The sequence below is a fragment of the Berghia stephanieae genome, chromosome 11 (genome assembly GCF_034508935.2).
Source record: "Berghia stephanieae isolate SIO BIC M18660-M18661 chromosome 11, UCSD_Bste_1.3, whole genome shotgun sequence".
Classification (NCBI taxonomy): domain Eukaryota; kingdom Metazoa; phylum Mollusca; class Gastropoda; order Nudibranchia; family Aeolidiidae; genus Berghia; species Berghia stephanieae.
The window spans coordinates 10,344,659-10,371,314 of NC_088370.1; the positions used below are offsets into that span (position 1 = coordinate 10,344,659).

Sequence of the window (26,656 nt, forward strand, 5' to 3'; positions counted from 1 at the left end):
ACCACAAAAAGGTCAAAGGCTGAAACGTTGTTTGTTTTGTGTTGTCCCCTTACATATAAGTCACATTTACTCCCTTTATCTTTCTCTCCATTTTATTGACTCATTTTGGCACCTCTAGTTTAACGTAAAAAGTGCTTTGAGTACATTAAGTAGATAGTGCTTGGTATATAAAACCTTTATTTTAAAACTCTCATTGAGTGTAGAAAAAAAGCAATTATCTTCTCAAAAATAGTAAATGACTTTATGGCTATGAGTTCATGATAAATAAATCGAAAGCTATTACTTTAAAGACGTTTGAACTTCAATAAATAAGATAGAGCTTTAATTTGAGACATTTAATTTATCGTCTAAGTAGAAACCTAAAACGTCCACACACCATTTATCTTTGTCAATTAAATTCAATCTTAAAATTAAACCTTTTCTTTACTTGCTCATAAACGAGCTCCAATGAAAACCGCTACACAAAAGACGTTCTCAAAGACACCTGTGTAGGTGTCCTTGGACGTTCTATAAACAAGCTCCTGGTATTCCACAAAGCACAAAACGGAAAACTCGAAATTCCAACTAGCCATTTGAAACAGAACAAAAACAAAACAAGAAACTCAGCATTTAATTTTGAAATCCCCACTCAAGGACAAACCATCATCTTTACTCTTTCTTCCCCTCCACCATCCGACTTTGGAACTCCCTACCAACCACTTGTAAACAAGCCCTTTCGACTGAGGACTTCCAAAAAATCGCTCCCTGCTTCCCTCTAAAAACCCTTGTTACTGAAAAGATAGTCATACAATCTTCAGCCTGAAGCTTTGACCTTAATGGAAGAAGAAGTAAATGTAGGGCTAAACATTTCAAAGATATTTTTCTAAATTACTTTACAATACACTTTAATAAAATCGAAATGAGAAGGAGGATTGCTTTCTTATTTACACACAACAGCCGTCTACCAATCTTTACCATTCAAGTATACTAATGTTCAATAATAGCACAGGATACAAAGAATTTACCAATGGAAATCAAAAACCTTATAATGTTTGTAAAAACTCAGTTAAAAATATTTCAGCATATATTTAGGCTATGCATACAATTTTCCCCTTTGGCATTAAATTTGTTGGAAAAAAAATACTTATCGAAATCAAATGGTGGATGTTGTTTGTAATATTGAAATGTTGTAGTGTATATTCAATCTCACCCTTTAGCTATGATGCAGTTTCATTCAATCATAACTTCTCCTACAAATAATCTAGTCGTGATTTCAGACCTAAGCGTGTTACAGCGATGAAACAGTTGTTAAAAAATGTGAAGTTTGAATTACAAAACAATTAAAAGTACTCTTGGTGAAAACAGTAAAATATGATACGTTTTGTAGAACGCTTTCAAGTGAATTTATCAGATATACTTATAAATGCAAGCCATTGTTGTAGAGAGGTCTATAATACCATTGTAATTATTGAAAGCTGAATGGCAAGACAGTCTCAGTAATGTGTATGAAACAAGACAAAACAACAATTGACATAGACAGGTGATCATGATGGGTTGTGATTGGTTAAGTCATCTTCTCAGCTTATTCTATTTGTCAGAAGTCCAATATTGTCCTCTAGTAACGCTTCTACTCGTTTACGCTGAAATGAAAATAGTAATGCCTACCTACAATGATAAAGATGATGATGATGATGATGATGATGATGATGATGATGATGATGATGATGATGATGATGATGATGATGACTGTGAGAATGATGATGGTGATGATAATAATGATAATAGCAATAATAACAATTATAATAATAACAATACAGAGGTATTTTGATTTAGTGATGTTTTAAAATTAAGAGGTTCATGGAGCCAGAGTTTATCACTGTCTGAAGTGGGAAACGTGTAGTATAATCACTAAGCACAATCTAAATACGGTGTAAATTCTAATTCTTTTGCCAAATTTAGATTCAACCCATCTACCAAAATACTGCTGAAATGATTGATGGAGGAGAGTAAAAGAGAGAAAGCTTAAGGGTCGTGTCATGGATACAATTTAGAGACAAATGTCGAATTGATTAAATGTAGATTAAACTAGCTAGCCTTTTAAGTTACAGTACTCCCTGGATTATAGTCCGCTCTTGGGAGAAGCCAAAAAGAGTGCTAGAATCTGTGCATGCTGAAATCCGATGCAGATTTTCATCAGACAGCGTCAGAGTGACCAAGTTAAAACAACAACAAAAAAAAAAAGACTTTTCTCACAAACAAACTGCTAGCATTGAAGAAAAGTCTTTTTTTGGTTAGTCTTAAATTGATTGAACTGACTTAATCTGGTGAGAATCGTGCATTGATTCGTTAAACTTTCTACTAAAAGCATGGAATGAAGTAAGGCTATGAGCTGTAGAGATATAAAGGAGTATGATGAAAGAAAAGAAAAATATATTATTTATCTTTTTAAAATACGGCTATTAATGACAATTCAATGGACCAATCAAATCACAACTTACATCAAATTTATCTAGCTGGTCACCCTTGTCCCTCATTTCTGAATATGGCGGTACCAAGGCTTGAAGACGAACTGCTTTCAGGGCGACTGTTTGACAAGAGATTAGGTGGGATATTTCTTGGGCCTGATAAAAAGAAAGGATTGAAACAATTATTTTCAGTAAATATTAAGATGATAATTCATATTCATAGTCGCTATTCAAAACAATCTAATAAGTTTATTTTGTATCAGACTCTATCTGCACACATCAGACTACATGCAGTATCAATTTGACAATTCAATTTCTTATTCAATCTCAACACTCACATGTCATATCTCGATTGCACAATTAGAATTGGACTCAAACAACCAAGTTCTTTGTGGGTTTTTTTTTTCTTTGGTTATTAAATCTTAACGTCATCATTTCTTTTGATACAATCTCTACCTCACACTATTTCAACACAAATTAGTTCACAAAATCTTCCTTAGCTTTAGATTTTTTTTCTTAGGAAAGAGCATCCAAGCACCTGAGTCATAACACAATATTCAAGCGATTCCATTGGTGTTTGCCCTACCAAATATTATACACATATCGCATGCATACATTACTAGTCAAATATTGCACTCGTGATTCTTTACTCGTCCAAACTTACTCGATTGGCTTGATATCGCAATCTCATTATCCTTAGTCTGTTTCTTGCTTCAGCAGCTCTACAAAATGGAAAAGAAGTAAGATGATATTAAACATATGTAATAAAAACACTTGACTGTTTGTTTTGTTTGTTTGTTTGTTGCTTTAGATCTCTTCCAACACAATTGAGGTTATATGAGAGACCGCTGAAACAAAAAAACAAGCAATCTAACAAAAATAGTACAAATGTAAATCAAAATCATAACCTAAAGATATCATAAGCTAAATTATAAATAACCAAGAACAAACAGGCAGAAGATTTACAGAAAAAAAAATATCCCCTGTCAAAAATACAATCACGAACCAAAGAAGCAGGATAGGCTAGTAAAGAGAAGAAGAAACGACATCACTATCGGATCGTACACCCATGTGAACATCATAGGTATATGATTCAAGGGTGATGCTCCCATCCAACCACCCGCCACTTGACTGTTTTAAGCCTCCGTACAATACCCTGTCTGCCATTATGGCCATTAATGCGGTAACGATTTAGCTGCCTGGATTCAACGTCATAATATTGCAGTTTGAGACCATAAGAAGCAGCTGCCAAATGGAATCAAATTTTCCGTTTTAAAAATAAAAAAGAGATTTATTTAAGGTAAGAAAAGAGGGCAACTTAAACATTTTAATGTGATGACCACTTTTTACATAATGAAATTATTTTTTAAAAATTGAGTTTTTATATAGCGCAATATCCACTAAACACGCTCAAAGCGCTTTACAAAGGGTCCCTGGCTAACAGCAACACTTAACATGAAGGACGTGACATGACTCCTGTTAGGCTATATAACAATTTTTTTCGGATAGAGACAACACTGTTAAATGTCAGGTACTCATTTTACACCTGAGTACGGTGAGAGAATGCGAGTAGGGAGCTTTTTCCAAGGACTCAGCTATGCGCTGAGTGAGGCTCGAACCCAAGACCTTCCGATCTGAAAGCGAGTGTCATACCACTAGACCACCAAGCCGCACTGACAACTTTCGTACATAATGAACTAGGACACCTCAGTCGATATCAATATCTACAACAAATACACACCTCAGTGATACACAGCATTTCTCACACTACAATCCTTTACAATTGGCAAACAACACGAATCCAACTTTGCATTTTATAAAGTCATTTGTGAAACATTTACTATCATGAGCTCTCTCTTGCACACAAACACACACATACACACGAGCAAACACACACATATATACACATACACAGACATACCCACAGATAGATAGAGATAGACAGATAGATAGATAAATCGAGATTGTGTGTGTGAGAGAGAGAGAGAGAGAGAGAGAGAGAGAGAGAGAGAGAGACAGAGAGAGAGAGAGAGAGAGAGGGGGGGGGGAGGAGAGAGACTCTCTCACTCAAACACACATACACACATTATATATAATGCACATTATATACATACATTTATATATATACATATACACACACACGTAGAAACATCACACTAACTTGAGTTGTCCAATGAGTTTTTCATGTTTATCCCTTTCTTCTTCCTCTTCTTGTGACGCTGGTACATTGTCCCTGAGAACAAAATTAATTATTTAAATTTAATAAACAAAACAACAATCAAATAACGAAGCCTTTTTTGGAATTTTTAGTTGCCAGAAAAAAAAAATTAAAATATTTGTCAATAGATATTTTAAATTATAAAACTGCTGAAAACGTTACCATTACATTTTTCCCCTTTTACTTTCGGGTTTTTTTTTTTTTAAGTCTTGACATACTAACTGTACACATTCAAAACAAAAACGCGAGATGGAGATATTTGTGACCAGCACATCAATCTGGTATTATGTCAGAATGAACTAAATAATGAAAATTGAGTGAAAAGGTGGAAATAATTAGGATTAGAAAATGGAAGCTTTTTGAAGTTTAAGAAGTAAAATTCGTTTTTTTCAATGAAGGCAATTATCTTAACTCAAGGAAAGTTTTAAACTCAATTATAATCTGCGATCTTTAGAGTTTTAATATATTAAACATTTTTATACCTTCTTTGATAGTTGATAAACAAGGTATGTTTATACGAAATTAATTTTAATCCACCCTTTCTTATATATCTACTATATATGTCATGTTTTATTTTATAATGCATTATGTCATATATTTTTGTATAAATAAGGGTATCATAGATGTTTACTATTACTGTTATTTTCATTCCGTTTACTTCATAAAATCATGTAAATTTAATATTTTATAACATTAAGTTATCCATTCTTGTAATTCAAGTTTGTAAAAGCAATTCCTTTGTGGATGAATAAAGGTAATTTATTTAATCATTTATTTATTTGTTTTATTTAAGCATTAGGTCCACCCTGACAACATAATACTATTTTGAAACAGTTGGTCACATTTTAGGAAACAAACTTCCTACCTGACAAATCTCTTTTTGTTTTCAAGGAGTCGCTTCATGGAAGCGTTGGCAGCATCTGTGACATCCTTTGACGGCTCCTCGTACTGTTGAAAGAGAAAACAAAAAAGCTTGGGATGCCATCTCATCTCGCAATAAATTCAAAGTATAATGTGAGAATTCGACCTTATGTGCAACTGAAGCACCAATGGGATAAATAAGTAAGTATAATATATATGGCTTAAAGTAACTTATCTTTCTTTCTTTTGGGGGGTTGATTTTTATTTATTATTTTTTTTATTTTCCAAAGCCGATAACATTGAGGTCAATATCCATATGCCTATATTTAATGTGTATTTAATGTATAAGAAGAAGATAAAAATAAACTGGCAAAGTGACGACAAACATTGGATGTTTCTCATTCCTGAGGTAAAAAAAGAATTTTTTTAAAAACTATAATGTGAGAATGACTAATAACTTCACTAATTCTAAACCTTCGTTGATTTGTTACCAGTTTCATTATTTGACCATTTACTTGATCAGATTCTCAAAATTCATCAACTTCATATTTGGGAGTTTTCAAATAAGTGACCCAGGACTTTTCAAATAAGTGACACATTGTCATTGAAATGATATTATGTCGGGTAAATTAAGATTTTGAAAAATGAATTTATGGCCAGAAATATGAGACATCTACCAACTACCACATCTCTGATTATTTTCAATTTCAACCCACTTTATATCATCTGATTCACCACAACAGAATACAAGATTGAAGCGGTGACGATGAATTCATCATGTTTTGTTGATAAAGGGGAAACCCGAAACATCGACAGTACCTATCTTCATCTAATTAATTGAACATTACAATTCAATACTTATCTTTATTTTTTCCTTGTGAAGCAAAGCATTGAAATAATAATAATAATTAATTAAGAAATACAGGACTGCATTACTTTATCCTCGTTACTTACAGCCAAATACCGGCTCCTTAGCTGTGGAGCAAGTTTTTTCAGTTTTTCGGGAGGTATTTTCTTTCTGTTATAAAGCTTCCCACCCGTCTCCCCATCATCAATAGGAGGAAGTTTCTGGAAATTGAAACAATAAAATCAAACTGCAAATGATTTGAAATTTGATACAATGGATTCACAACAAGAGTTCTTGGACATGAGGTAGATGGATTTTAAAAATAAAAAACAATGAAGACGATGACAAGGACATCAACAACAACACCAGCTGCAACAACAACAAACAATAGTAACTATGTAAGATCTTGATTAGAATTCCCCGAGTAGAAGGAAGCTTAGCAAGGCTAAAACCGGAGTAGACATCGAGACAGTTGGTTGTCAGTGGAGTGAAAGAGGAGGGATAATGCATGGTTCCCATGGGGGGAAGATTGCAAAGAATTGAGAATGCTTAAAAAGTACAGTTTCAGCTCAATGCCTAGCCATCATCAAAACTTCTACTGCTGACTAACAATAACCCTTGTAAAACCCTTTGAGCACATTAAGTGGATATTGAGCTATATAAAAGCTCAGTGTTTTAAATTTAAAAAAAAGAAGTAGCAGCAGCAGCAGCAGCAGTAGTAGTAGCAGTAGTAGTAGTAGTAATAGGAGTATTAGTAGTAGTAGTAGTAGTAGTAGTAGTAGTCGTAGTAGTAGTAGTGGTAGTAGTAGTAGTAGTAGTAGTAGTAGTAGTAGTAGTAGTAGTAGTAGTATCAGTAGTAGTAGTAGTAGTTGTAGTAGTAGTAGTAGTAGTAGTAGTAGTAGTAGTAGTAGTAGTAGTAGTAGTAGTAGTAGTAGTAGTAGTAGTAGTAGTAGTAGTAGTAGTAGTAGTAGTAGTAGTAGTAGTTGTTGTTGTTGTAGTCGTAATAGTTACATCATCAGCACCATCATCATCATCAACAGCATCGAAACATTGATTCTATAACGTGCCCATTTGGCAGACAGAGCCGAAGTGAGTAAGTCTAAACTAGGGTAAGGTGTTTCAGTTTGGACAGTTTTCTAATTCAGACACTCAACTGAATTCACCGTCTATTTTAACATTTAAATTCAATTTTTAAAAATATGAACAAGCTCGGTTCTGATTTAACACAGCCAGAAATAGATGCATGATAAATTTAAGCAAATAATTTTATTCCTTTTCTATTTTATCTACTTGAATAAATAATGTCTTAAAGTCCTTGTCTCACTCGGAAGATCGGGAACAAGTGTCTCCCATCGTTTATTCACAAATTCAAGGCATCTTACAGTCGAAGTAGCAATATAAGACAGCATCATTTGCAATATAAATGTGCACAATTAAAAAGTATTTTTCTCATTTTGTTTTTTAATTTATGCAGTCAAAACATTATCTGGAACCAAAAACTAGTATATCTATGTCTCTTTTCCCAATTTAGTTCTTAAAATAGATCTTGAAAACATGACTTTTTCAATGTACTCTGTTTTGTCATTGTTGTTTATTTATTCTCAATTTTAATTCTAAAAGTTTGTATTAATTAATTTGAAGATCCTTTGGAATAAAATATTGGTTACCTATGCAAACAATTGATTTGAATTATTATTATGGTGAAATCTCCCCTCGTCGTAAAATATCCCATCTCATACACTTAAACAAAAAATATTTTTAATTACGTCATAGATTCTTGAGATCGTCTAATTAATATTTTTGTGTAATCAGTAATCATTAATCCTTTTCCATTCTTTTTAATGCATAAATGCATTTTTTTAAAACGGCTTTATATTTAATTATTATCAAATTAACCCAGCCTAATTGTGAAGGAAGGTTAATTGCATTTGTCTCAATTGTCAAAGGGGGGTCTGAATTGGCACAACAGGGTGTCTGAATTGGAAAAACGGTGTCCAAATTTGGACAAGTGACTCGGTCCCATAAATCAAGGCAAAACACTGAAGTCTGACAAGTATTATACTTATACCTAAAAAAATTTATTAATGGTGTTTGCAACACATGCAACAGTTATTTTCACAATTACTCTCGGTGTGTCAATGCTATTGACTATTGAACCGAGAGAACCATTTGGGGTGTAGTGTCCGAATTGGAAACCCTACCCTACTTGATTTACATAATTTTGTGCATAATAACACAAGAGACAAGAGTTGTCTCAGTTTAACTTAAACAGTATTGCTGTTCCACATTCATCGTTCATTCCATGAGCAATTGAGACATATTCTAGTGTCAGAGTCAGAATATGAGCAAGTATATTACAATTTGTCTTTGTTATTTCTCGCTTTTATGGATGAAAGAATGAATAATAAAGTTGTCCTATTTAAATTACAACAAATTTTACATCACTTATATTCGAATTTCAAAACTAAATCTTTACCCACCCGACTCATCACAGGCGACGTAAATCAAATCCAGTGTCTAATATTTTTTCTACAAGGTGGCCATATTGAAAACGTCGCTATGCAACTAGGAAGTTGATTATAAAAACTTTGAATAAAAAGCTAAACGGAACTATTACAAAAATTGTATTAAAACTTATTTCTGAAGCATTTATTACTTCGAATGAATGTAGCGAGTAGATAATATCTCATTGGGTAAATAATATAATCAAATAATTTTTTATCTATTATTCATAGTGACAATCAAAGTGATGATTTTGACTAGCTAAAAACATGGAAGGATTTCCTCAACTGCCGAAAAGCGAAATTACAAAAAAGTAAATATGGAAACTGCACATCACTAGAGCTCGGAAACTTCTAGTTTTAATGCTGTTGTTGCCATTTTAAAATAAAGTTAAATTGGAAAATTTCTTGGCACCCTGTGTCCAACTGTCCATCTTGGCTTGATATTGTAACCTGCAGTTATTTTACTTCTCTGCTTTCAATACTCAAGTCTCCACCCTTCTCTTCTTGTTTGTTGAGTTGTTTGCCTGGGGATTCTCTGTCTCTACAACTCTAAAAGTCATCAAGTCATCAGTACGGTAAGTCAAGAAATACTATTTTCACGATTCTCATTCCAATGCTTTTCCTCATTATAATTACCGTAATTGTGCCTTAAGTATGTAAATGAATTATCTATTGATTGAATTTCACTAGATCTTTTTGAGACTGAGACTGCGAACCGGTTTCGGTTTTGTTTTACTTACTTATGGATTGTTTGCAGCACAGGTCCTTATAGGTCCTCTTCGCCAGACTCTATTTCTTCATTAGACAGATTGCGCATCAGAGCGCTAACGGGGCCGATTAGAGATAGACGACGATTGGGATTGTTTGGAAGCTTTAACCCTTTGCCCACTAGTCATTATGACTATGACATCCAAAATGCTATCGCCTTCTACATCTACGCCAGAACAGAAATAGAGGGTGGAGCCTACCATGATATAACATTTTATGGAGCCCTAATTTCGTCATATCAGTTCTGTCCACTGACAGGTGGGTGGATATCGCTTTCCAGAACTTGTGTCCTTATATGAAATTCTGAGTTTTTGACCAATCAACGATTGCTCTTTTGATAGCTCGCTTGTCAAAATGAGTCAGCTCAACCATTGATTTATGAACAGGCATCACAGGCGGTATATGTTGTGTAACTTCAAAGACCACGATTGACCGAAAGCGATGAATGGAAGCCCTACTGTGGCGTGGAGAACGAGGTCTTGTATGTATAGTTACGTCATATCTCAACGCTCGTGAATTCTTAGTACGGCTGGACTCACAATCAAAACACGAAATATGTGTTTTAAACTCTTGAATCAATCGAGTTACATCAGTGCGTTCGTCTCATTGAGAAATGAAAAACGATATATAAATCAAGAACATCGACCGGAAAACAAGGAAATTATCATAAAATTATAAAATTTGAGAAAGCTGTTTTCAAAATCAAATCTATTACAAAAAAGGCTATTTCTAGACCGATTTTTATGAGACAAAGACAATTTTTCTCCACTTTTCAAGCTGATTCCAACAATGAGGTTTTCAAATTTATCGCGATAAGATTATTTGTCATTATTTTTTTTTAAGACCCAATTGACTGCTCAGGAAATGAATACGTAATCCTTGGCGGCTAGCGAGTAGGTGTTAAATTTTGCTTACCCTTTCCCACGTAGACGCGCACACACACACACACACACACACACACACACACACACACACACACACACACCGACTTATCGTCGTCTAGCATCCTATCGTTCGGCTCGACGATTAAAAGGGGTTCGTATCGTCGCTAAAATAATTACAAAATACATCCTTTCTTAAAAAAATATAGCATTGTGGAGAACATTGTGCTTATTTGAGTAAATAAAAAAATTGACACGGCGCACAACTCTACTGAAAGATTTGAAAATTAGAAATGTATTTTTTACAGATAGATAAACAGATAACTTGATTTCCTTTTATAATTTAAAGTCAGTTTGAAAGTCCGTTGAGTCAAACAGATATCATAAAATATGTACCAACGACGACACTTGACTCCCAAAATCAACTAATTTTGTCACTGTAAAAAGTTGTCAATTTGCGTCATCTATTTATGACATCAAGTATTATTATTACTTCCGTTGTGTTGTTGATTTAGCGGATTTCAGTCGCCATTTTGATTCTTTTTTACTATTAGGGTTAGCTCGAGAGGTTATTCATAAGTTAAGAAAGGATTAGGGTTAGCTCGAGAGGTTAGTCATAAGTGTTATTAAAGGTGCTAGGGTGTTTGTTTTTCCATAAATTAAGTAAAGGGGAGACATTCCGAAAGCTCCTACATCCCCAGTATTCTTTAAATTTGTATTTTCACCGTTGATATTTTGTCAGGCATTTATTTATTCAGTTAGTCATTATATAGAAGTATTTTTAAAACTCTAGAACAAACCTGCAGTCCGAGAGTTGTTTTTTTTCTATTAGGGTTAGCTCGAGAGGTTAGTCATAAGTTAAGAAAGGAATAGGGTTAGCTCGAGAGGTTAGTCCTAAGTGTTATTAAAGGTGCTAGGGTGTTTGTTTTTCCATAAATTAAGTAAAGGGGAGACATTCCAAAAGCTCCTACATCCCCAGTATTCTTTAAATTTGTATTTTCACCGTTGATATTTTGTCAGGCATTTATTTATTCAGTTTGTCATTATATAGAAGTATTTTTAAAACTCTAGAACAAACTTTGATAGATTTGTGAAAGTTTAACATTTCCTTATTTGACCATTGTTTTGATTTTCGGCCGCCATTGTGATTTGTTAAGTATTGAAAGGTAGTGCAAAGCAGTCCGAGAGTTGTTTTTTTCTATTAGGGTTAGCTCGAGAGGTTAGTCATAAGTGTTATTAAAGGTGCTAGGTGTTTGTTTTTCCATAAGTTAAGTAAAGGGGAGACATTCCGAAAGCTCCTACATCCCCAGTATTCTTTAAATTTGTATTTTCACCTTTGATCTTTTGTCAGGCGTTTATTTATTCAATTTGTCATGATTTTTTCTATTAGGGTTAGCTCGAGATCGGATGATTTTTTTTCCTATTAGGGTTAGTCATAAGTATTATTAAAGTGCTAGGGTGTTTGTTTTTCCTATTGGGGTTAATTAAAGGTACTAGGTTTAATTTTTTCTTGGGGTTAGTTGAGGGAATATATTATTAAATATATTATTGGGCCACACAGAAAAATCAACCGAAGATATACCAAATTACACAGACAACGTTGTTTACCAATCTGCCCTCATTAAATGATGGTGAGTACAGTATCGAATGAAAATAGTTCTTTCCCCGCGAAATTGCGGGCTTTCTACTAGTATATTTAAAATATATTTATAGTAATGTGAATTAAATATTTTAATGCTCTAATATATCAAGAATGATCATTATTATGATTTATTACGGTGTGAATTGAATTAGACCTTTAAAACTGAAGTTTAATCTGACACCCTACTCGCTGTTATCATTCGAGTCTAAGTTGTAATAAGGCAACTTTGGCCAGAAGTGAAAGACATACATTGTGTGTTCAGTCTGTGTGTGTGTGTGTGTGTGTGTGTGTGTGTGTGCGTCTGCGTGGGAAAGGGTAAGCAAAATTTAACACCTACTCGCTAGCCGCCAAGGATTACGTATTCATTTCCTGAGCAGTCAATTGGGTATTTTAAAAAATAATGACAAATAATCTTATCGCGATAAATTTGAAAACCTCATTGTTGGAATCAGCTTGAAAAGTGGAGAAAAAATTGGCTTTGTCTCATAAAAATCGGTCTAGAAATAACCTTTTTTGTAATAGATTTGATTTTGAACATAGCTTTCTCAAATTTTATAATTTTATGATAATTTCCTTATTTTCCGGTCGATGTTCTTGATTTATATATCGTTTTTCATTTCTCAATGAGACGAACGCACTGATGTAACTCGATTGATTCAAGAGTTTAAAACACAGATTTCGAGTTTTGATTGTGAGTCCAGCCGTACTAAGAATTCACGAGCGTTGAGATATGACGTAACTATACATACAAGACCTCGTTCTCCACGCCACAGTAGGGCTTCCATTCATCGCTTTCGGTCAACCGTGGTCTTTGAAGTTACACAACATATACCGCCTGTGATGCCTTTACATAAATCAAGGGCTGAGCTGACTCATGTTGACAAGCGAGCTATCAAAAGAGCAATCCGTTGATTGGTCAAAAACTCAGGATTCCATATAAGGACATAAGTTCTTGAAAGCGATATCCACCCACCTGTCAGTGGACAGAACTGATATGATGAAATTAGGGATCCATAAAATGTTATATCATGGTAGGCTCCACCCTCTATTTCTATTCTGGCGTAGATGTATAAGGCGATAGCATTTCGGATGTCATAATGACTAGTGGGCAAAGGGTTAAAGCTTCCAAACAGTCCCAATCGTCGTCTATCTCTAACGGGACCCGTTGGCGCCCTGTCGCGCAAACTCAGTATTGTCTTTGTGATTTAAGTTTCTTCCGGTTTTACAATCTAAAGCGCTCTTGAAGCTATTTAGGGTTTTTGCATTCACAGCTCTAGTGGGAAGTACTTTGCGATAGACTAGCGTCTTATTAGGCAGTATAGTATAGTGAGCAGCAGCAGTGGCAGTCAAATTTTGACCCAACTCGCCCATAGGAAAGTTGTGACTGGTTCGCGTTTTGGGGGGTTCAATTAAAGATGCATAACTTCGTTATAAAGAGGAATATCGCAGATATTTTGGTATCATTATTTTCGTCTTTCAATTTCCTTTTAAATGGTGCCAATTAAGGAAAAATCCATTAATAATTCCAGAAGATATATGAAATTAAAATTTGGCAATTTTCAAATGCAGTATTTATTTTTTTATTTACCGCGTGTGTTTTTAAAATTTAAACGCTTGTTTTTAGAATAAAATCTAAACTTTACTCATGCCAAATTTCAGGGCTCTATATCGATGCGCAGACACCTTTTAACTCTGCGCCGAAATGCCATGTTTACATTATCTTCTCATCATGGCTGCCGGACGATATCGATATTCATATCGATATTTTAGATTTAGTTATGTATTATTTTCAATTTAGTCCATAATATTTTCAGTACCATTATTTACTATGTTTTTATTTTGAATACATACTTTACAACTTTATTTATGGGCATTTTATAGTTTTTGTTTTAAAATTAAAAGTTTGTATATTTCTTCTCTTTGTGAAATCCGATATTAATAATATCGATATTTCAAAAATACCAATTGCTTTAATTTAATTTAATTTTACTTTGCCATCAAGTCATCAAGTTTCTTTCCCATATGTTTAGATATGTTTATCATTTGTATCCATATTCTAAAGACCTTCTATTAGCCTTAATAATTATTATGTTAAGAAGTTCTATTAGTTATACATTTTGACACCCCCATACATTGAGAGAGAAGGGGGGGGGGGGATAAAATTATATTAATTGTCAGTTCAAATGATGTCATAGCAATAAACCCAAAGTGGTTCAGCAGAATTTTTTACAGTATTAAAAGCCAAATCTTTCCTTCTAATTAAAATAGGGAATCCGTTTCAATTTATTTGAACTTTTTCAATCTACCATTTTATTTATATACAATTAAATTGCCATAGGTGAAAATAAACTCATTATGTCATTACACAACATGTTTATATCTTTTCATTTAAATACTCTCAGACCCTTTTTTATTCTCTATGTATTAATTCAAAGAGGAGAATTATTTGCAATTGTTTCAGTGAGATATTGGGGATAAATCCAAAAGTGATATAGCAAATTGTTTCTTACGCCTAGCCGAGTTTTTGATTATGTAACATTTGCGTCATATTATGTAATAATGTGTTAATTTGAAATGTTTATCTTCCTCTTTATTAATGTAAATGCATTGTTCTCAATAAGACGAACATTTTGGTATACAATATATGATAAGAACTCCATATTCACTGTTTTAAGCATTTTTTATTAACATCACGCGATTTCGGTCACAACTTTGCAATGGTAATTTTTGGGTAAAAATCGGTCTGAAATTTCAGACTTTGAACTGCCGTAACTACATTTCTAATCAAGATAGAAACAAAATTCAAACTGTTTTGTAATCTGTGTTGTCAGCTCTTTCATATGACATTGGTTTCAAGTGTGTGAGGTACATTTAGAATTTCTATTAAAATCCCTAGTCTTATTCAAAGGGTGGCATGCAATTGTTATTGTCTATTTCACACTATTGAAACCAGGATAAACTCCGGCTCCATGAGCCTTAGGGTTTAGGTAAGTTGTACCTATTATATTAAAGTTAGACTAGAGACATTTGTGTCATTTGATAAAAAATTATTGTAATACAGTATTTTTTTTCTCTTCTTTTTTCGAAACAGATATGTCCAGAAAGTTTCATTGAAATCCTTGTATGATTATAAAATTATTTTTCCCCATAGGTATTCTACACCTTTATATGGCATTGCCTTTCCACATAAGCGGAAATTAAAAGACAAAAAAAGGTGAGTGATTTAATGTACCTGACCATTGCCATGATTTTTCTATGCTCATTAAGAAAAATTCTGTTTTAAGAAAAATTCTGTTTTAGGTTTGTTTTTTAAACTTTTTTTTACGAAATAGATTAAGGGCTAAAAATTATAGATGAATAATTTCAAAATAATATTCTCATTCGATTAATTTTTTTAGATACTGTTTTGTTTTGTTTTTTTGTCATAAGTTTTAGATTAGAATTGTAATTAGCTTTTAATGTTATTGAAATGTTGCTTCCTGACGACATAGGATATAGTTATGTACGTTGTTGTAGCATACCAACATATCCTGTAATTTGGAAATTAAGGAGCAGGCACCGGTATAAGATAAAGATCTGAACAAGTGTGTATGATAGGTGCCAGACAAAGCAAGAAAGAAAAATACAAGAAAAAAACATCCCAAAAAATCAGTCTACTTCGAGGTAGACTGGATTTTTGGGATGTTTTTTTTTTTTTCTTGTGTTTTTCTTTGTTGCTTTGTCTGGCACCTTTCATACACACTTGTTCAGATCTTGTAATTTGGAGGTGTTTGGATAATAATTTGCCTTTTGATTCATTCTATTATCGTAGTTGAAATAAAATTAGTTTCTAATAAAATGGTTTAACACTATTTTTTTTTTCTTCTCAAATCATATACAGGATGTTGAAAGTTCTTTGGAGCATTGTCAAGCATTTCCTAGCATTTCTTCAGCGCCTGGTGTACCCAGCCAGGAGGCTGATTTGTCGACGCCGAAAGCTTTCCAACTCGGATGCCATAGAGCTGACATCCATAGGGACTGGAGATGGTTTCCCAATGACCAACTCTGTGTCGGGCAGTTTGCCGCAAAACGATGCTGATGTACGTAAGGCAAACTAAAACTAGAGCTTTGTATATATAGTGCGATATCCACTAAATGTGCTCAAAGCGCTTTACAAAGGGTCCATGACCAACTGCAACATGTAACTTGTAGAATGAGATATGACGCCTGTTAGGCGATATTACAATTTTTCCGTCAGAGACAGCGCTCTTGACGACCAGGTACTCATTTTACACCTGAGTATGGTGAAAGATTGTGAGTAAAGCGCCTTTCCCAAGGACTTAACTATACGTGAGCGAGGCTCGTACCCAGGACCTTCTGGTCCGAAAGTGAATGTCATACCACAAGACCACATAGCCGCACAAAGGAAAGATGCAGGAATGATAAGTAGGCTAATATGTATGCAGGTTTCCTGTTGTCTTTGTGCGCGAAACGCCTTATAGCACTTTGTCGATTCTGATCGTTATATAAATTAATCATTATGTATATTCTGCTCACTATATAAATTAATTATTTCATTACATTACATTATTGTAATAATTACAATCATTTTTCATATAAAAATGATATCTAATATCTTATAAAACTGTATAGAGAATATTCATTAACTGCTCCAACCCTCTGGAAAAATGAAGTAGAGAAAACCAGTTTAATGAGATCCCTCCTGCATCGGATTATTTTCACTTTCATAATTTGTGAAGAAAGATTTTATTTTTCATAATTAAAACCATTCAAAATTGAAGAAAAGTCATGTGATTTTTCCCTAAAGGATAACTAAGAAAATATATCCTTTTTAATTATTAAAAACAATAATTAAACAATCTTAGTAATTCACATTTTATTTTGACTGTACCCCAGAGTAAAGTTTGTCTCATGTTTTAAGCCTAAGTGATAACGTTGAAAGCGCCGTTAAACACCTAAAAACAAACAAACAAGCCTAAGTGATACTAGGCTGCTAGAAGCTGTAGACTGTAGACATTGATAAACAAAAATGAATATAACAGCTTTGAATAAGAACAAAATATCAAACGCAGAACGTTTTGGGCTCAAAACCCATCTTCAGCCAACTACAAGAAAACAATGGAAACATAAATACATTGCTTTTGAACATGGTAGACGGCAGATAAATATTCATTACATCCTTTTTCTCTGTATAAAAATCTTGGGATTATTTGATATTTTCATACAGAAAGGACCTGCTGAATATTTCTGTACCATCGATCTGGTTCTATAGTCATGTTATTTTATTTTCATTGTTTTTTTTGTTGCTGGCTGAAGAAGGACTTTGAACCTGAAACATTCCATTTTGGTATTTTGTTCTTTTATTGGAAGCTGTTATATTTCTTCTTCTTCTTCTTTCCCCTCATGATGTCTTTATGGCTGAAGGTCAACAAGATGCTGTGGTCTTCCCAAGCTCGTACTGAGATCCATAGAACTTCTACTTTAGTGTAGTCTTCTCAGGCCAAATGGTCGCTCTTTGTTCATAGTAACAGTCCTGCAACACACGTGTGGCATCCTGCTTCCCCTCTCCACATTCACAAACGTCTGTTTCTCCAATCTTAAATGCTTTGAACATGTGGTGTCCGAGACGGTTATGTCCGTAGCGAAGTCTGAAAATGGCAAATTGATCTTGTCTTCTGAGATGTTTAATGGGCTAATTTGTCATGTATTCTGGGTGCTTCTTATTTTATGATTATTACAAGGTTACCAATTTTCCGTATATTTACGGAATTTCTATATGTTATAAACCTTCAATATATTTTCCAATCAACTACTAAACGGAAAAGAGTAAGTATCAACGCTGATGGTTTTCCTTGGATCCGCGGAAATCTGCGATTTTTGAGTCAGAGGAGGAATTTCCTCTTTTTTTAAAAAAAGTTATATTTCCTTCAATCAGATGTACTGGCAGTGAGAGATTTGATGTGTGGTGGAACAAATAGGTACAGTATCCCACTCTCTAGAAATTAGCTAGAGTATCAATGATAATTTATCATCTCACTTGCTCTAAAAATGTGTGTGTGTGTGGGGGCGGGAGGGGGGGGGGGGGTGAATGCTGTAAAAATAAAGGGTTCTTAAGGCAATCATTCAAAATTTTCCTCCCTTTTCAGTGTTTGGCACCATCCGCACTCAAGTATATAATGTCTTTTTTTCTGGAGTTCAGCTTTCCGAAAGGTGTCGGTCAATGTGTTTGCGTGAAAGTTCAGTAAATTTTTGCCTCCTTAATTGGTGACCCTGTAATTATGTTTTAAGCCTCTATAGTTTATAATGTTTACCTTTTCTGACCAACAGCTGGAAATGGAGTCGTGGGACTCTTGGGGTGGCACGGGTGGGGGACAGAATCAAGGCCATCAGCAGGACCCTAACAATTACTACAACAGGCCAAAACCATCAGCGCCACCTGCTGGAGGATACGGCTATCCGGAGAAGCCGTCTGTCAACGGCCATCGCCAGCATCCTCACCAATACACACATCAGCAACATCAATTACAGAGGAATGTCTCCGAGCCCGAGCCAGAGCCAGAGGTTGATTTCTTTGAGGATATGACCCCGTCTGTCCAAAAACAGAAAAAGGTATGAGTGCTTTGTACTTTTTTGTTGTGTAGCTTTGTGATATTGGGGCTGAAGTGGCCGAGTGGTTAAGGCATTGCACCGTGGCCCGGAAGGCCCTGGGTTCCAGTCCCACTTCAGGCACTTTCGTGTTTTTTCCTTGGGCAAGATTATTATCCCCCAATTTGCTCACTTGGACAACATGGGTGATTCCTGTTGATATCAGACATCTTGTTTGATGAATTATCTATATTCTTTCGTAGAATGCCTAGGAGACGATATCTTATGATGTCGTGTCGGAAGGACATCATTTTTTTGGTTTTTTTGTGATGTTGTGATATGACACTTGGTTTTGGACTTGTGTGTCCATAGTGTCGTGCGGCTATGTGGTCTTGTGGTATGACACCTGCTTTCGGATCGGAATGTCCAGGGTTTGAGCCTCGCTCAGCACATAGTTGAGTCTTTGGAATAGGCTCTTTACTCACATTCTCTCACCGTTCTCAGATGTAAAATGAATACCTGGCCGTCAACAGCGTTGTCTCTGTCCGAAAAAATTGTAATATCGCCTTACTGGCGTCATGTCTCGTCCTACATATTTAGTGTTGCTGTTGGCCCCCCTGTAAAGCGCTTTGAGCATGTTTAGTGGATATTGCGCTATATAAAAGCTCAATTTATTTTTTTTTTAAGCTCAATAGTTCAGATTCTGCTGTGAAAGGTGTAAAGTGAAGTCCTTACAAAAGGCTTTTTATTCGCATTCCCTCACCAAGTTCGGGTGTAAAATGAGTATCTGGCCAGTGTTGCCTCTTTTCAAAATTTTGTCACGATTTTGAGCATGTTTAGTTTGTATTGCGCTATATAAAAGCTCAATTTTTTATTTTTTTACTTAAAATTTCATGATTCCAGCACAGTTTCTTGAAACAATTGCAAAGTACATGTATTTTTTTTTCAGATCATTTTCTGTAATAATTACTTCCCTTCCTCGATCACAACTAATTTTTTGTTTTTATATAAACAATAATTGTTTCATCATTTTCCACCCACCACCATGACTAGAAGCTGAGAAAAGTCGTTGTATGCCAAGAAATGTGGTGGCTCCAGCCTGTCAATCAAATTCTCTGTGCTTGTACAACAACAACAAAATGATCATGATTACTTTTATTATTATTATTATTATTATTATTATTATTATTATTATTATTATTATTATTATTATTATTATTATTGTTATTATTATTATTATTATTATTATTGTTATTATTATTATTATTATTATTATTATTATTATTATTATTATTATTATTATTATTATTATTATTATTATTATTATTATTGTTATTATTATTATTATTATTATTATTATTATTATTATTATTATTATTATTATTATTATTATTATTGTTATTATTATTATTATTATTATTATTAGTATTATTATTGTTATTATTATTAGATTATTATTATTATTATTATTATTATTATTATTATTATTATTATTATTATTATTATTATTATTATATATTATTATTATTATTATTATTATTATTATTTGTTTGTTAGTTTTTTTTTTTTGTTTTTTTTTTTTTGGGGGGGGGGGGTTCATTATTATTTTAATCATTAACATTATTGTTATTATCACTATTATTAATATTATTGTTGTCGTCGTTGTTGTTGTTGTTGTTGTTGTTATTATTATTTATCATAATTTTCACCATCATTATCATCATCAAATTCTACAAAGGAACACAATGATATCATTATTATTCCCCCTCCCCCCCCAGTTTTTGATACGCAAAAAAGAGATGAGAGATCCATCTGCATTTTCAAATCGTCTGGCTGTCACGTCTGATGTGCCGATACAGGTAATTTTTTTTACTGTCGTATGTCACATTGTATTACAGAGTAAATATCCATTGTGCAGCTATGTGGTCTAGTGGTATGACACACGCTTTCGGATCGGAAGGTCCTCGGTTCAAGCCTCGCTATTTAACTCACATGTTTTCACCGTACTCAGCTGTAAAATGAGTACCTGGCTGTTAACACCATTGCCTCTGTCCGGAAAAAAAAATTTGTAATATCGCCTAAAAGGCATCATGTCCAGTCCTACATGTTAAATGTTGCTGTTGGCTAAGGATCCCTTGGAAAGCACTTTGAGCATGTTGAGTGGATATTGCGCTCTATAAAAGCTCAATTTTTAAAAATCAACAAGGCAATGCCATGTCTATGTCTTCTTATTCTAGCACCACTGAATTTGACAGGTCACACTAAACCCAACACCTCATTATAATGGAGACTTTACCTAAACCTCTGTTAGATCTGATGGAAAGTACTTTGCTATAGACTGTAGACTTTTGTCTTATCCAAAGGGCAGTAAGCAATTGCTATTGTCCGTTTCACACTATAGAATCTGAGATAAACTCCAGCTCTATGGGCCTAATGGCTCTGAAGGACGACTTTTTGTCATTTGGTTTTGATCCAATGGGTTGCATTGGATCATTGGTCGTTCTTTGGGCCCAAATCTGATTATAAGGTAATTGTGCAACTTCGATGACACTCACCTTTGACCTATAGGTCAACAGTTCAAGTCCAAAGTCCAAATGAAGGCTGGTTTCCAAAACTCGTTAAGTCAATTTTTCTACTTTTTGAGATTTTCCATCCATGAGATAATTGAAATGTAAATTTTATTTTAACCATCAACTGGCACAAGAATTTCCTTAGATTTGTATGAATTTGAACTCTAGATATGATAAAAAGATATGATAAAATAATAAACCGAATGATCAATTTTAGGGGAAATAATCCTCAATATCTCGAAATAGGAAAAAAACGGAGTTAATGAGTTTTGGAAAACCACTGTTCAAATGTAGATGGCACAACAAGTGTAAAATGAATATCTGGCTGGAAACAGCTTTGTCTCTGTTGAAAATATTTGTAAAATCGCTAGTCTTGTCCTATATGTGAGGTGTTACTGTTGGATTGGGACCCCTTATAAAGCGCTCTGAGCACATTTATTGAAAAATCTCAAGTTTTTTTTTTTTTTACATTATTAAAAAACATATAATTCTTTGGTAATGTCTCCTCTATAATATTTTGAAAAATGGAATAGAAAAGGCAAAAAAAAAAAAAAAAAACTGTTCACAAATTTTTACAAATTTCTTTTCTTTTTTTCTTTTTTTTTTTTTTAACTCAGACATCAGAGTTAGAGTCCTGGGAGGACCCTGGCGGAAATGCCTGGGAAGACAACGCGGAGGCCACAGAGGACATGACGTGGCAGGCCGAGGAGGCCATCAGGGAGAAGAAGAAGAAGGACAGGATAGAGAGACAGATGGAGCAGCAGAAAAAGAAACAGAAGAGAGATGAGATGAGAGGAATGAAAGGTGGAAGTCTGGCGGCCACAAAGTTGTCTTGATGATTGTCTTAAATCTCTTGTTATCATGATATGTTTTGGATGTTTGTAAGAGGTCGCGGGTTGATGGTCTATAGATGAGATGTGAGGCATGAAAGGTGGAAGTCTGGCGGCCACAAAGTGATCTTGATGAATGTTTTTTTTGGGGGGGGGGGTTTAATCTTGTGCTGTTATCATAATATGTATTGATGTTTATAAGAGGTAGCAGCTTGATGGTCTATAGAGGCATGGAAGGTGAAAGGTCATAGTTATCTTGATGAATGTTTTTGGGGGGTTTTAATCTTGTGCTGTTATCATAATATGTATTGATGTTTATAAGAGGTAGCAGCTTGATGGTCTATAGAGGCATGGAAGGTGAAAGGTCATAGTTATCTTGGTGAATGTTTTGGAGGGGTTTTAATCCTGTGCTTTTTTCATAATATGTATTGATGTTTATAGATAGAACGAAGATGACATCACTCGTGTCTTTGTTATTGTTTTTTGCCATCCACGTTTATGTGTCATTCTCACTAAACTGTATGAACCAAACTATAAAAGTTCATGGTTACACATAGTTTTGTGTGTTGGTTCGTTATACTTCTGGATGGCAATGTTGTGAGTTCTTAGCCAAGCGCATACTATCTATAAGAGGTAGCAGCTTGATGGTCTATAGATGAGATGTGAGGCATGAAAGTTGGAGAAGCCTGGCGGCCCCAGTCATCTTGATGAATGTTTTAGGGGTTTTAAATCTGTTGATGTTGTCATAATATATTTGTGATGTTTGTAAGAGGTAGCAACAGGTTGATGAAATCAATGCATGAAGGGTGGAAGTTGTTTCTTGATGCACATTTTTGGTTTTTTAATTTCGTGCTATTGACATGGACTGACCACATTTAAAAATGCAACACTTGATTATTGTTTTGTTTTTTCCTCTCGGAGACAACCGGCCGATTGGGAACAGAAGTGTGGTGTCAAAATACTGGTTCCAATCTCTTTGGAAGTGTGAAGCCAGTCCCCTCGGAGGACTGAATACCTTGTGCAACTGATCTTCTGGTTTTCAGAGCGATGGCATCTTATTTTTCAGTCTAAATAAATGCCGGTCGGCAATAAAGATCGTCCTTCCTTGCTCTTTTATGTCCCATAATCCTAAGAATCTGCCTTTACTTCCTGCCACTAAAATTGTTATGCCACCTTATGATTCAATGTGTAACCTGTACAATGTTTTCTCCGGAGAACTGGTTATACACTTCCAATGAATGTTGAACTAGAAGAGAAGAAGGTGTGACGTCACGACTTCTCTTCCTATTAATGCCTCATAAGCCTTACGAATGCCTAGTGTCCATTCGGAATCGTGGGTGATGTTTGATGTGTGATGCAAAGTGAACAGGATATCCAAAAAATCAACGGTTGTAATAATAGATCTTTATTGTCCATAAATATGGCAATTTGTCATTTTGTTACTCTTGTTATAACGTTATATGATAACTATAACATTGAACAGATATTTCACTCCTACTTATTTTCTCTCTCTCTCTCTCTCTCTCTCTCTCTCTCTCTCTCTCTCTCTCTCTCTCTCTCTCTCTCTCTTCCTCTCTTTCTTTCATGCATGCGATATACACAACATAAACATATTCATTTAGTTTTTAATGATTAGTTAATTCAACAGAGGGTCTTAACGTTGCGTGACGCATTTAAATTTAGATATAAGAGTTTTTAATGGTGTATTTTTTAATGTTCTCAGTTTTATGTTTCGTGTTTATAAGAGGTAGTAGCTTGATTGTATTTATGAAAACAAATGTTAGTGTGAGTAGCGTGCTTGGTTTTAAAGCAATATATTGATAGTGAAAGTCGCATGCGATGTAATCCCTGAAAGACTCGTTTGGAGATAAACATTTAACTGGCATGGCAGTTTTTTGCATCGCAAAATATCACTGATTTGCATTCCGGCCGCAAAATCTGCAATTTTTTGTAAACTTTTGCAAATTTTTGTGATTTTGCAAAGAATAAAAACAAAACAACAAAAAAACATTAATAACAAATTTTTAAAAAGACAATTTTTCTTCTTTTAATTTGATAGCTCGTGTAGAATGTAAAAGATAATTAATCAAGAGTAGTTTCTGTTTTACTATCAAGCGCCGTGAAATCCTTAAAAACAAACAAATTCCTTTCTATTTCACAAACTATTTATGATGCTTTTAGGAAAGTTAATCCCAAATTTTTGAAAATTATTGCAAATTTTGCTGTTTTTAGCTTGCAAAATTTGGGATTTAAAAAAAAATAAATAAAATCCATGTTAGATAGTTCCTTCACCCAATTGAGATGCAATATTTAGTGGACAGTTGGCCTGATAACATTGGGACTGTTGTCCGGATTTATGCAATCTGAGAAAAAGTTAAAGAAAACAAAAATTGGACTGTGTATGTGTATGGAAATGACCCTTGGATGTCCCAGTTTTTGATTTTTTGGGCCAACAAATTCAAAACAAGGAACAGAAAACAGCTTTAAATCTGATAAGATTATATTATTGGTTAGGGGGTTCCGATAGCTCAGTTGGTAGAGCACTCGCTTCACACGCAAGGGGACCGAGATCGATCCCAGGTGCAGTCGAGATTTTTTTTTCCTAACCCCTCTGTCCACCCAGCAGTGAATGGGTAGTTGGGTCTATTAGGTTTGGTGGAAAGTACTTTGTGATTGACTAACGTCTTATCCAAATGATAGCGAGCATGTGCTATTGTCCGTTTCACACTATAGAAACTGGGATAAACTCCAGCTCCATGGGCCGAAAGGCTCTGAAGGACTACTTTAATATTATTTTATAGTCCAAACATGCTGTCTGTTTTGGGTCATGGCTGTGTTGGGCGTTAGGGTGTCCCGTTGTAGCTCTTTAGAAAAGTTGGCCGCTGTGTACATACGTTGTTCATGTGATTGATTCTAGAGTTTCTATCGACTGTTGTTGTTGTCAAGACATGAGTGTGTGTGAGAGTGCTAGGTGGCATCCGTGAACAAATGTGGACAACAATAATTATGTGAGTGTGAGTATTCTAAGACTTACTTGGATTCTGATTGTTGCTGTCAGTATTCATCATCTCATTATCATCATATCAGAAAGTCTTGAACTCCTTATAGGTGATCTCAAACTAGTACATTGGTGGTATGCTCTTGGAATCTACATCTGATCCCTATTTGTTCCCAGTCCCCTATGTCTTACTTTCTCTTGGGTGCTTTAATTTGTAATTCTAGAACTTTTTACTATCCCATTTTCTCCCTTTTTACTGGCGCTGATATAACCTAAATGTGTTGCAAGTGCCGTAAAACCCTTAAAAACAAACAAACATAACGGGATTTGACGAGAGTGTATGCAGATATGCAGACCTGTGGCTTGTATGATTAAACATTGAGTGTATTCATCCTAGAGGGATCCTTTCCTTCTAGCTTTAAGGGACTAATAGGCACTTTGATAGATTGCTCATCTGGGTGGGGTTCCCGACCTCCCATAGTGGGAAGGGGAGGTACTTGCTGTGTCTTCTATTCCCCTGTGTCTGTTTTCCAACTTGCTTTCTGTCTTTGTCTTAGGATGAGATTACTTGGTTTTGTCCCGACCCTGGCCGGTGTCCTTGGCTGAGTGGGAAACAGTCGAATGTATAATTATAGTTTTGGGAGATGATATTTTTTTCCATGTAAATCATCTCTCTGTTACGCATTGTATTATGTTTTGTTTACAATAGCTTCTGAATATGTTAAAAATACTTATTGTATGCAAGGCCTTTGCAAATCTTTTTAGAATAGTATGAATATGTGATAGACCAAAGTTTTCTGAATGTCGTGTATTCTGATTTTGCCATAAACTAATAGAAGACTGGTTTTCCCAAACTCTGTTTTTTCCCATTTTGAGATATTGAGGATTATCTCCCCTAAAATTTCTCATTCTATTATTTTATCTTATTTAAACTTCAAGTTCATACAAATCTAGAGAAATTCTTGTGCCAATTGATGTTTAACATTACGTTTACATTTCAATTTTATCCCATGGATGAAAAATCTCAAAAAATAGAAAAATTGACTTAACGAGTTTTGGAAAACCAGCCTTCAATTCTATTTCATTTTTTTTTTCAAAATGCAAATGACAACATCAAAACAATACAACAAAAATATATATAAAATATAAAAATTATGTATTTTAATAACTTTCATTACGAATATGTGGGATTGGTTTTTTCATGGGTATTTTTCTTTTTTATTATTATTTTATTTTATTTTTTTCATCTTCTTTCTATGTATGACTTTCTATGCTGATGTTTGTTGTTAACCAGTATATGGGTAAATAGGAATTAGTTATCATATATAAATAATGTAGAGTTGAAAACATGTGAAACTTAAATCCAAGAGGCTGGTAGTCTATTTTTGTTTAGAAATATTCATTACCTATCACCTGGAAAGGGAGGTAAACCATATTATGCCAAACAGGAAGTTATAAAATGAACATTACAAGAAATGTGATATTTTAAATTTTTATCATATTTATTT

At 34.3% G+C, this 26,656-nt stretch overlaps 2 protein-coding genes across 2 annotated transcripts; one reads left to right on the plus strand and one right to left on the minus strand.

Annotated features, from left to right (window-relative positions):
- Positions 1 to 504: 504 nt before the first annotated feature.
- LOC144957180 (protein LKAAEAR1-like) lies at positions 505 to 8,964 on the minus strand. The gene is made up of 7 exons (XM_078888217.1): positions 8,851 to 8,964; positions 6,478 to 6,591; positions 5,528 to 5,610; positions 4,606 to 4,677; positions 3,109 to 3,166; positions 2,478 to 2,600; positions 505 to 1,619 (listed from the first exon to the last, which is right to left on the minus strand). Exons 1-7 carry the CDS (start codon positions 8,857 to 8,859, stop codon positions 1,557 to 1,559), a joined length of 522 nt encoding a protein of 173 aa, XP_078744343.1. The 5' UTR covers positions 8,860 to 8,964; the 3' UTR covers positions 505 to 1,556.
- Positions 8,965 to 9,157: 193 nt separating this feature from the next.
- LOC144957179 (uncharacterized) lies at positions 9,158 to 26,300 on the plus strand. Its single transcript, XM_078888216.1, has 6 exons — positions 9,158 to 9,449; positions 15,317 to 15,379; positions 16,046 to 16,244; positions 18,493 to 18,774; positions 20,529 to 20,609; positions 21,938 to 26,300. Exons 3-6 carry the CDS (start codon positions 16,047 to 16,049, stop codon positions 22,154 to 22,156), a joined length of 780 nt encoding a protein of 259 aa, XP_078744342.1. The 5' UTR covers positions 9,158 to 9,449; positions 15,317 to 15,379; position 16,046; the 3' UTR covers positions 22,157 to 26,300.
- Positions 26,301 to 26,656: the final 356 nt, after the last annotated feature.

Bases quoted from the DNA above. Each gene is read 5' to 3' on its own strand.
- LOC144957180 (XM_078888217.1), bottom strand. The intron at 4,678-5,527 runs GTAGGAAGTTTG...TTTTGTTCTCAG, and splicing joins AACAAAAAGAGATTTGTCAG to GGACAATGTACCAGCGTCAC. The intron at 2,601-3,108 runs GTAAGTTTGGAC...TCTTTTTATCAG, and splicing joins TGCGATATCAAGCCAATCGA to GCCCAAGAAATATCCCACCT.
- LOC144957179 (XM_078888216.1), top strand. From the start codon at position 16,047: ATGTTGAAAGTTCTTTGGAGCATTGTCAAGCATTTCCTAGCATTTCTT. The intron at 18,775-20,528 runs GTATGAGTGCTT...CTCCCCCCCCAG, and splicing joins CTGTCCAAAAACAGAAAAAG to TTTTTGATACGCAAAAAAGA. The intron at 20,610-21,937 runs GTAATTTTTTTT...TTTTTAACTCAG, and splicing joins CGTCTGATGTGCCGATACAG to ACATCAGAGTTAGAGTCCTG.